Source organism: Gavia stellata, chromosome 2 (assembly GCF_030936135.1).
Source record: "Gavia stellata isolate bGavSte3 chromosome 2, bGavSte3.hap2, whole genome shotgun sequence".
NCBI lineage: Eukaryota > Metazoa > Chordata > Aves > Gaviiformes > Gaviidae > Gavia > Gavia stellata.
The window spans coordinates 106,891,110-106,903,095 of record NC_082595.1 but is presented as its reverse complement, the minus strand read 5'-3'; the positions used below and the strand labels follow the sequence as shown (position 1 = coordinate 106,903,095).

The 11,986-nt window shown below is 43.0% G+C and overlaps 1 protein-coding gene across 2 annotated transcripts; it reads left to right on the top strand.

Moving 5' to 3' along the window:
* Positions 1-2,447: 2,447 nt before the first annotated feature.
* Positions 2,448-11,121, top strand: ENPP4 (ectonucleotide pyrophosphatase/phosphodiesterase 4). Of its 2 annotated transcripts, none has more exons than XM_059833948.1 (4): positions 2,448-2,475; positions 4,621-5,485; positions 6,440-6,610; positions 9,188-11,121. In XM_059833948.1, the coding sequence occupies exons 2-4, from the start codon at positions 4,663-4,665 to the stop codon at positions 9,547-9,549; spliced, it is 1,356 nt and encodes a 451-aa protein (XP_059689931.1). In that variant the 5' UTR covers positions 2,448-2,475; positions 4,621-4,662; the 3' UTR covers positions 9,550-11,121. The 2 variants fall into 2 exon arrangements, with proteins under 2 accessions (XP_059689931.1, XP_059689925.1); XM_059833942.1 differs by having other exon boundaries at positions 9,185-11,121.
* Positions 11,122-11,986: the final 865 nt, after the last annotated feature.

Here is an 11,986-nt window from a genome sequence, read left to right as displayed (position 1 = left end):
TTGGCTAGCCCAGTTCACAGTCCAGAGCTGGTATGGTATGCTGCCCTTATGATGTGTCAAATTGGACACATTATATTAGGCTGGGCTCATGAATAGGTGAATACTGTGAATATATTTCAAAGCACATGGGTAAAGGTAAACAACAGATTACTCACACCTTTTAGGACTGAATAGCTGACTAAGTATGTTGCCAAACTAGGTTAGCAAAAGAGCCTTGATGCTTAAAATTTGTCTGTATCTCTGCATAAAAAGTTTGTAACAAGACCTCAACTGTAATTGGATGAAAGTGGCTAAAAGATTGCACCTGTTATGTGTTCCCTTGACCTCTAATTCACTCTGTGTAACAAATATTTTGAACGAAATACAACAGAGTAATTCATAGAGGACACTTCCTTCCTCCACATGATCAACTGTCATGCGCATATTTACAAAGCTGAATTAGTGTAACAAAAAAAAAAAAAAAGAAAAAAGGCAAAAAGACCTTGACTTGAACTTGGCATATAACATGTGAATAGCTGCAAGAAGTTTTATGTAGCTCACCTGGAATTATTAAATTTTTTCCTCTTTTACAAGGACCTGCCACACCTGCTACATTCCATAAATCAAGGTAAATCAGAGGCGTGTCACTTTATTCAGCCTGTCGTACCACATCAGGTAGCACAACCTGCCAAACTCATACATATGTGAAAGCCATTAGAAACAGACAAGCTCCAATCTATGCGGCATTCAGAATAAACACGCTAGCAGAACACACAGAACGAAATTCAGATCCTCTACTTAAGTCAATCATGAAGCTATAGACATCTTTTTCTCAGTTTTCATGATGCAATTTAAAATGGAGTGATGATTTCTGCTTCGTGCTATTAAAGGAGACTTATTTTCCCTATTTACACAGACCTGATTTCATTGTTATTCAGGACCAGTAACTTAACAGGTTCTGCAGAATTACTAATCCCGTCTCATAATAAAAAGGAAAACCAAGGGTATGTAAACTATTTGCCTTAATTTATGAAGCAAACCTACACCAGGAACCAAAACAGCCCTCAACCCATCACACTGCCTTCCTAAACGCGGTGCTGGCATTCAGAGTACTTACATTCAACAACACACTCACGATTTCCTGCACGTATTCTAAGTTTAAGGGTGAAACAGTGTTGTCACAAGAGAGCACAAAAAGGTCATACACAGGAAAGAATATGAACAGTCAACTTTCAGAGCTGCGTGGCCCAAAGGGAGCAGGAGTCACGGAGAACAGATCCGTAGTCACGCTGACAACCACCATTGCCTCGCAAAGGCCACAGCCTGGGGCTGCTGCGACACCTGCAAAGGAGGCAGGTTACAGGCATCCTGGGGAAACACTGGACGACTCCCAGTAACACACCCCACCACAGCCTCACCTCACCCCACGGTGTCCTCCCGCGGCCACGGGGCACCCCAGCAGACCCAGCAAACACCCTGCACCCCAAGCGAGCTCTGACCCCTTACCAGCAGGCCTCACCGTCCCACCTCGGGCGCCAACCCACCCGCACCCCAGCCCGGGGGGGTAACATGCCTCTTGTAAAAACCAGTGCTCCCCTGCAACCTGCCACGTCTCACTGCTTGTCACAGCCGCATGCCACAGCTCCCCTGCTTCTCTCAGCCCCCCACGGCTCCTTACAAGCCCCCTCACCTCAGTCGCCCTCATCTCAACTCCCCTCAGCCCCCGCGGCTCCCTACGGCCCGGCTCCCTACGGCCCCGCTCCCCTCAGCCCCGTTCCCGCCCTCCGTCCCCTCAGCCCGCTCCGCCCCCGCAGCCCCCTCACCCTCTAGCTCCCCCCCGCACCCCCTCTCCGTGTCTCACAGCGCGACGCCCACTCCGCTGGAGCCAATCGGAGCGTCCGCCAGCGGGCCCCCAGCCAATCGGATCCGGCGGAGCCCGGGCCCGCTGACGAGCTCCCCCCACTACGCCCGCTCCCCCCCGCAAGAGCAGCGCTCGCGCCGCTGCCGCCGCTAATGGCAGTTGGGGCCGCGCGGGTAGCGGGTGCGCAGGCGCTGTGCTTCCCCCGCCGCAGCCGGTCACCTCCAGCGCCGCGCAGGAGCGGGCCCTCACGGTGGGGTCGGGGCGAAACGGCGGCGGGGAGGCGGGGGGTGGCGGCGGCGGCTGGGCGGGGAGGCCTCCCGCGTGGGGAGGCTGTGGTGACTGGCGCTGCCCGAGCGCACCCCGGGACAGGGCCGCGGGACCCCCCCGGCCTCGGGCTTCGTACCGCCGGGTGGCTGCTCCTCCGCCCCTGTCCCCCGGGTTGGAGGTGAGGGAAGAAAGTGTTGGTAGGCTGCCTGGAGCCGGTGGGGCGCCGGGGCCGCCTGCCGCCGGGGTCCCCCCGGACGAGGCCGCTCCGTTCGCTGAGCAGGCGGACGCGGGGCCCGCGCCGCAGGTGCTGCGCTCCGAGTGGGGGGTGACGGCGCTGACTTCTTCCCGGAGCCCCTCCCGCCCGGCGGGTAAGTCCGTAGCGGGAGCGCGGCGCCGCGCTGCAGGCGCGCGGGGCCGGGGTAACTCCGTTCTTGCTGAACGAGCAGCTAGAGACTTGGTCTGGCTGCAAGGTGGGGAGGTTCAGGAGCAGATAGCTGTCGTGCTGATAGCATTTTGTAGTTGGCTGTGATGCAGCGTGTAAAAACGCAAATGATTAGCGTCTTTGGAGTATTGCAAAGCTAATATTGCGGTCGTACGCTTTACTGCGCTATCAGAAACTCTGGTTCTGCTTTTTAAAGCACCTGACAGCATGAAACTGGTGATCCTCTGCTCCATTGCTCATCTCATTTCTTTTCTTCTTTTTTTTTTTCCCCCCTCTTTAAAGGGGCTGTGTGTTTCAAGTCCTCTGTATTAGGAGATACCCTCATGCTGTTTTTGACAATCCTTTCTTCTAACATTTGTACCTTCTAAAGAAATTTTAACAGTTGGTTGCAAGGGGGGATGATTTCCCATGCTTTGGATTCCTCTCGCTGCTAAAGCTTTAGCTACCGTTAAAGCTACTTACATTTTTAAAATAATACACTCATAGTTTTTTAAAGAGTTTGGGGGAAAGGGTTGAGATAGGCCAGAAGATACTACTGCAGTTAGAGAGATAATCTGCTGTTCTTCCTAGAATCACCCTAGTCTGTGCAAGTGAGATAAAGGAGAAATTTGCTGGAGCGGGGATCTTCTTCAGAAGTAAATACGCTGTCTAACAATATTGCAGAAGTTTTTCTGAAACCTGGAGCTTCGCTTCCTCTTTCTTAAAGGCTTATAGAATAATTCTGGACCTTCCTAAACAAAGTGCTTGTGTCATACATGATAATTTGGGGGGGAGGGGAAGCTTACAAATCATACCTTGCATTCATAATAGTCATGAATTTCTCAGTGAGAAATACTTGCCTCATAGCTAAGGTTACTAATGATTTTTTTTATTTTTTGTTAGAGAGAGAGAAATATGATACATAAAGAACAGGTTCAAATACTGTTATGGTAGATGTACAACAGTTTAGAAGGAAAACAGAAGTTACTCCTGGCAGTTCCATATATAGAGTAAGCAATGAGTAAATAGGAACGCTGAAAGGCTCAAAACTCTTCCAGCAACTCGAGAGGGTGGAAACTGTGGAAGGCCGCACCTCGAATCCTGTGTTCAGTTTTGGGCCCCTCACTCCAAGAAGGACATTGAGGTGCTGGAGCGTGTCCAGAGAAGGGCGACAGAGCTGGTGAGGGGTCTGGAGCACAAGTCTGATGAGGAGCGGCTGAGGGAACTGGGGTTGTTCAGTCTGGAGAAGAGGAGGCTGAGGGGAGACCTCATCGCTCTCTACAACTACCTGAAAGGGGGTTGCAGAGAGGTGGGTGTTGGTCTCTTCTCCCAAGTGACTAGCTACAGGACAAGAAGAAATGGCCTCAAGTTTCACCAGGGGAGGTTTAGGCTGGATATTAGGAAAACTTTCTTTACTGAGAGAGTGGTGAAGCATTGGAAGAGGCTGCCCAGGGAAGTGGTGGAGTCACCATCACTGGAGGTGTTCAAGGAACGTGTGGACGAGGCATTGTGGGACATGGTTTAATGGGCATGGTGGTGTTGGTTGATGGTTGGACTTGATGATCGTACAGGTCTTTTCCAACCTTAATGATTCTGTGATTCTGTGAAAGAAAAGGTGGGATGAAAAAGAAAAATTATAATTACAGTAGAAAACGAACTTCTGGTCTGAACAGTGATCTGTAAGCAGGATTTAGAGCTGCACAGGACACTCAGATGTAGAGCTGGAATTGTTCAGGTGCCTGTGATTGAACATGAGTAAAAATACTGATTGTCTGTCTTGTGTAGAATTGTAATAAGACACACAGAACGATGGCAAAATTGCCTAAAAGAGAGAAAACAATTCTTTCTTTCATTTAGTCTGGAATGAAAAAAATCTCATTGCTCATTTGTTTTAATATATGAAAAAAAAACTATGTCAATAGATGAGAAACTTCTTAAGTCAGTAGGGAAATACTGTTGACTTCAGTGGTTGTTTAGACCGGTTATTTTGCAGTTAACATCTATAAGGAAGATGTACATAACGTATAGCTAGTTAAACTGGTTCCAGTACAATTACTTTGTCTTACATGCCTTATCTTTTTAAATTTTTCAGGTGCATCTGATTACCTGCTGGAAATACTTTGAAGTATCAACAATGAACTCGATGTTAACATTATTTTTTTCTGGAATAGTTGCCTGTTGTGCTCACTCTGCTGGTGATTCGGTATCCAGGTTACTCCTCGTGTCCTTTGATGGCTTCAGGGCTGATTACTTGGAAACCTATAAACTTCCTCATCTTCAGGAGTTCATTAAGGACGGTGTGCTCGTAAAACAAGTTACGAATGCTTTTATCACCAAGACTTTCCCAAACCATTATACCATAGTGACAGGTTTATATGAAGAAAGCCATGGCATCGTGGCTAATGACATGTACGATGCAGACACCAAGAAAAAGTTTTCACAGTTCAATGATTCAGATCCCTTCTGGTGGAATGAGGCAGTTCCAATTTGGGTAACAAATCAACAGCAGGGAAATGGAGCAAGTGCTGCTGCTATGTGGCCCGGTACCGATGTAAAAATTAACGATACAACCCCTCAATTCTTTATGAAGTATAACTTTTCAGTAACGTTTGAGGAGAGAGTGGAGAAAATTGTTGCGTGGCTGAACAGCTCTAATCCAGTAGTCAGTTTTGCTACGTTATACTGGGAAGAACCAGATGTAAGTGGGCACAAGTATGGACCAAATGACACTGAGAACATGAGCAAAGTATTAGAAGAAGTGGATAATCATATTGGTTTCCTTACTAATAAACTGAAGGCATTAGGTTTGTGGGACACTATTAATATCATAATAACAAGTGATCATGGAATGGCCTCCTGTTCTGCAAAGAAGCTGATTATCCTGGATAAGTGCATTGGTCGCAATAACTATACTCTGATAGACAAGAGTCCAGTTGCTGCAGTGCTGCCAAGGCAGAGTATGTTTTGGGTTTTTTTTAAGTCATACACTGAGAATTAAATCTCGTTTATCTTACTACTAAAAAGTACACGCTATGGTAGACTGTTCACATCTTCTGCAAAAACAGTGTTGTTCATATTGCAGAACTTTGACCTAATTTAATGAATAAGCTAAAGAATGTTTGTTTATTTAGAAATTACTTTGTTTTGGTAATCAATGGGCTAAGGGAAGTTTCTTGTCAAATTGTTATGGGTGGTAAAGATGGTCCTGGTGCAGTTTGTTGAGAAAGTAAATAGGCACTTCGTATGCCTGCTCTCTTGTTGCTCACTTAGTCTATCTGGTTGTAATTCACAGTGAGCATGAAATAAACCCTCATGTTTATTCGGAATAAATAATGTCATTGTCTGAACTTCCAAGTAAAAATCTAAACCCCACTTTGATCGCTTTGCCATTTCTGTTTCTGTGAATGAAACTTCAGTTTTCATACTGTGAATCTGATTTTTGTATCTTGGACTAGTTACTAACAGGCATGTCTTAAATCACAACACTGCTGGTCTCAGTTTCCACAACTGTGGCCAGACTGAAGCAATTCTAATGAACAAAGTGATTTATACAGTAACAAAATTTAATACTTACTGCTTTGGGTAAAATATTGACTACTTTGGTGTGTGATTGCTTTCTCTTGATTTCTTTGCTTGAATTCTGCCCTCCTCCCCTCCAAGCCCCGAGGGTAAGTTGAATTGTAGGTCCAAAACCACAGCCGTGAGGTGCCTGATTTTAAAATGAGAGCAAATTGTGAAATCCACCTCAATACACATAGCATTTCATTAGGGACATATAGAAAAGGATTTTTTTCGTGCTTTTTAAAAAATAATAGTTTTGAAAAAAAATGGATCTTAAGTTGAATGACAGATAATTGCAGTAAACAGGACATAATTTCCAGCTGTTTCACATGCAGTTTTTTTCTTGGCAGACAAAAGAGACGTGTATAACTTACTGAAAAAATGCAGCAGTCACATGAAAGTGTATCTCAAAGAAGAAATTCCAGACAGATTTCATTATCGTCATAATAAGAGAATTCAACCCATCATTCTGGTTGCAGACGAAGGCTGGACAATTGTACAAAATGAGTCACTTTCAAAATGTAAGTGTGTTTTCCTCATTTGTACTCTTGGTGGCTTATGTTGGTAAACCGTCTTGTGTAGGATGGTCCTAGTTTAGCGAATGGAGTCCTGGCACTATGCATCCTTAGGAACATCTCAGCATTTTCTGAACATTCTGAGCCTGAGCCTGGAGTGTTTTAACAGATGAGGAAGAGATGGGGGATATTCCATTAGCTAAAACACTTTGTCATGTTCAACTTAACTCTTAAAAGTGTACCTCAGGCTATTATCTTAGACATGTTAGCAGCCTGCCTCAAGCTTCCGCTAGAGTGTGGTTTAATTCTTTTTTTGTATATAAAATATATATATATGTATATATATATATAGAGGAGCATAAATTGAAGAATGCAAGACACAACTTTTAATGTTACAGTACATATACTAGGAAATAAAAGTAGCTGTGAGGAAATAGTAGAAATAATAGGAACACAACAATAATGGTCAAAGAAGCCAGAGTTCTTCCTGTTAGGGATATCAAATAGCATGTTTTAAAGAAAAAACAAATGTTACTTCACACACTGCATTGCTAAGCTATGCGCTTTCTTCCCACTAGATGCTATGAATGTCAAATTACATACATACATGTATGTGTGTATATATATATTTCTAGGTGTTTCACTTGCAGGGTGTTTTTTGGCAGAAGAAAGAGCCATGTATAACTTACTGAAAAAATGCAAGTCACATGAAAGTATATCTCAAAGAAGAAATTCCAGATAGGTTTCATTATCATCATAATAAGAGAATTCAACCCATAATTCTGGCTGCAGACGAAGGCTGCATGTGTGTGTATATATATGTGTGTGTGTTCAGAAAGTGATTGGACAAATTCTTGGAAGAAAAATCCATTAATAGAAATTAAATACAAAGGTACCAACTTCCAGGAAGTCTCTGAGCAGCCAGCAGCTTGAGGCTGGTTGGTGCATCAGGGCTAACCCTGGTGGATACTTCCCAGAGTCCCTGTTACGACTGCTGTCAGAGACAGGATGTTGGGTGGTGTAAGCTCTCGGTTTCACCCAGTTTGGCCGTTCGTACTGTCTGCCCTTTGCACATTTAAGTTCAAATTTTCTCATTATTTGTACAAAAGTACTGCTTTTAATGTAAGATTTGTTTATATTTTAATTTCCCCACAGATTTGCTACAATCATCTTCAAATTGACAACACTTAGCACATGTGGTCTCTTTCTTGTTTATGGTTAGATTCAATTTCACATACCTAAAAATAGTTACTAAGTGCATATTTATAAGTAACAGCATTGTATCAGTTGAAGTGAATACTTTTCAAAACAATTTTGCTAGCCAAGGCTTGCCAGAAGCAGGCAGGGGAGGTTTTAGCCTGAAAAGCTATTTAAGTGTTTATTGTACTTGTCTTCATGGACAAAGTGGCAGCATAATGATTGGCAAGTGTACCAATACCTACACTGTATCTAGCAGTGTTAGCACACACCAGCCCTCCTACTTCAGAGGTGAAAGATTGGAAACTTCACTGGAGAGGGGACTTGGAACAGCTCTATTCGAAACAAGCAAGCAGTAGAAGGAAAAAAAAGTCATCAAGAAACATAGGACTGCATTAAAACAAACAAGCAAGATGTGGTGCAGTAGTATCTTTATGGCAACAAACATAATAGAAAACATTAAAAAGGAATATTGGAAGTATACTGAAGTGGTGAGTGTGACCTAATCAATAGGAATCTTGACATTTCGCATCAGAAACTTCAATGAGGCAGCCAAGGAGACAGTTCTGGAGGAGACTTGTTAAATTGTTACTAAGAAGTGAACTCAAAATGTAAATGCAGTCACTCAAATACTGTGCTGTGTGTGTTATGAGAAATTTTTGGCATCTTGGACAGATTTTTCAGGCATGTTATTAGGAAATTTGACTATGGCTGCTTTTTAGCTGTTTATATTCCACCAAAAATCAGAGTGAGTATTTCTTAAAAACCTACCAAATATCCAAGTACTGGTGACCTTGTAGCCACAAACGTTTTTTTTTTTTGTACCATCACAGGCATCATGATCCTTTGACTGTTTTTTGGTTTTTAGTATTTGGGTATCCCTTCTCCTGAAGTACGTAATCGGATAAGCATGATTTGAGGGTGCTTAATGTGCTCGAACTGAACACTGTCAAGGGGAAAGTGCTTGGGTTTTAAGAAGTAATTAAAGTGTCTGCTTTGCAAGGGGGAGAGGTCTTTCCAAAATCTGAGAAGTACAAATTTGCATTCCAGCTACTGACTCGTTGTGGAGTGGCAACATCCTTTTCAACTCTGGCATGAGGAGTGGGAAGGGGAAAACTGGCAATGCTGGTGGCCAAAAGGAAAAGAGATAACGGGGAGGTGGGAACCATGGCTGAAGACCAGTATGGGAAAAGACTTCCGGGGATTGGGGAAGAGGGGAGGAACTCTGGGTTCCTTCAGTTTGATCCAACAGCTGCTTTTATGTTCTGCATTAGTCTTTGGTTAAACTACATGCCTTTTGGGGGTGGGGGAGAGACAGGGAGGGGAATGCTCAATACGAAGACAGAAACTGTGATGTTAACTCTTACCTTTGCCTTTTTCCAGTAGGTGACCATGGCTATGACAATGCTCTCCCGAGCATGCATCCGTTCCTGGCTGCTCGCGGGCCTGCTTTTCATCGGGGTTACAAGCAGAGCACGATCAACAACGTTGATATTTACCCTATGATGTGCCACATCCTGGGACTGACACCACGGCCACACAATGGCACTTTCAGTAACACCAAGTGCTTGCTCGCTGACCAGTGGTGCATAAATCTTCCAGAAGCTATTGGGATAGTTATTGGGGCTTTTATGATACTGACTACTTTCACCTGCATTATAATAATCTCAAAGAATAGAGTAGCTCCCCCACGGCCATTTTCCCGACTTCAGTTACAATATGATGATGACGATCCTTTAATTGGGTAGCATGTAGGGAGCCTTGCCTTGCTTGCTAAACGGTGATTTCAGGAAAAGAGTTTGAACTTGCACTGGATGGCATTCTTTGATGCACTTTAACGGTTTCTGTGTAAAATACTGTACAGTTAGATCTTGCTAACTTGTTTGTTTGTGCTACCTGACTAGTAGTCCTGTAAAAATATTTTCAGAACAAAATGGTGAACAGGTGGCTTTCCGCTGGAAGAGGTGTTTAACATCGTAAGAATGCTTAGTTTTTATTCAAGCCTTTGAACACTTTCAAAATGAAATTCCAAAGTATGAACTAGCCAGGATAGAATAAGTGAATTTTAACATTTGTAAATGATAATTGGGTTTTTTTGTATTAAATTTAAATTAATGTTGACTTCTTTTAGTGTTCTTATACCTGTATTGGAACGAAGATGTTTTTTATGAGAGTTAGAAGTTAGTTATATTTGGACAGTATGTTCTGATTGTTCTTTAATTTGGGGATAGAGGGTGTAGAGAAGATCCAATATTTCTGTTTCCACCCTAAGCGAGCAATATGACAAGAAACTGATGAGAGGGAAGTCAGTGAGGAAAGAACTGGTGCATATCACTATTTTGAGCAATAAAGTATGTGGTCCAACAGTTACAACACTGGGCAGATGGCTCTGACGTTTCTAGACGCGTGTCTGTGGATGAGTTAGTTCCACAATGCCTGCATTTGAGTTGGGATGGTACTACTTGCTTATCTCAAGGATGTCAATTTAATCTGAGAATGCTTGGATTACCCAGTTTTGTAGGCTGTAGTAATAAAATTACTGCTTCTAAACCCTGTGAAAAGTTTTTCAGGTGTAAACTCTGCTGCAAGTGTTTTTGTAATAAAGGTGGTTCTGCCCTGTGTACCAGCTGATAATTATCTTTTGAAGGCTGTCATGTGCTAAAAAGCAGCAATTGAAAGTTTGACATGCAATCATCAAGCAAAGATTCCAAACTCTTATTTTAAACCCTGGAAATTTAAAGGGAAAAGTTAATTTCTTTTTTGAGATAAGATCTGTTCTCTCTAGTGTCTGAGTTGTATAGATGCAAAGTTCTGGTGAAGACCAGTGCTAATGGTTCTCTTAACTGAAACTCTTGATTCCTTGTTCTTGTTCCAAGTCTAGTAACTTGCCATAAAAAAAATTAATTTGATTTAGAAAGCCTTAGTGGTACCTTGTCTTTCAGTGAGGAAAGAATGTGAGGTTAAATTGTTAAGGCTAACCAAAAAAGAGAACTACAGTTACTTAGTAAGTCCTTTTTCCTACAAGTTTGATGCTTTTAAGAACTCGCAATTTGAATTGAGAGCGCCAGGGTACCTGGTGGCATGCACCGTGGTTTCTTGTTCACAAGCTCAAATTCAATGCAATTTGGTATTAGCCACAGGCTACCTTTTAGTGATCCAACTGGGAGGAAGCACGGACTTTGGGTGGAAGGGTTACTTTTAACTGCCCACTGAAAAAAATACATTTGAGTTTTAAAAAGGATCTGTGGAAGTTTTACTGATTTGTATCCTCTTCTTCAAGGATTCTGTTGTACTGATTAAAAACACAATACAAAAACTAACCTGTTCTGCTTTTTTTTCCCCTTCTTAAACTACTAGTTACTGCCTAATGCTTTACTCTGGATTAGTCTGAGCTTGAAAGAGGCTCAGGCCCCTTGAAAAACCTGTACTGTTACTGACAGTGTACTGGATTTTAGACTGTTCATATAATAGAGTGATAACTGGACTGAACACAGAAGTCACTTTTTCATCCTGCTGGAAGATTTAAAATAATTAATTACATACGATAAGAGGTCAGGTTAATGAGTAACTATGAAGTGAATGTTTTGCAGGGTAGAACCCAGGCTTAGAGATGCTGTCAAAGGGAGGATGCTTGAATTCCTGCATTGGAGAGAGTTGTTAGGTTCTTGTAATTTTGCTGATAAAGGCTGCCATCCTCAGAGGGTCACTGACTTGCTGGGAGGTGCTTTGCGTCATCTATATATAGCGAGGCTTGACTCAACTGAGTTATCTTTCTGGCAGACTTGGTAAGACCAAACTGTACTATCCTCTACCTGTGAGGGTTTTTTTTTCTAGATGCTAAAACTGATTAGCACAGTATATGCTCCACTCTATTCTTCCCTTCCTCCTCCTTTCCTCAAATAGTTGTCATACAGTGTGTGATTGATGTGCTTTCAGTTCCCCTGTGCATCACCATCGCAGGCCAGCTGTCAAGGCTACCACCAAGATTTTAATTACCAGAAATGTAAATGCTGACTGAAGTACAATGGCAGCACTCTAATCTGAAATACCTATTGTTGCAGATAAGGAAATCTAGGTCTAAATGCATTTCTCCTTCTAGCTCTAGGTAGCCCCTTCTGGTAAGAATTGCTACAGGCAACTGAACTCCTATGAAACCAGAAAGTGAGTGGTAGTATCTAGCAGAAA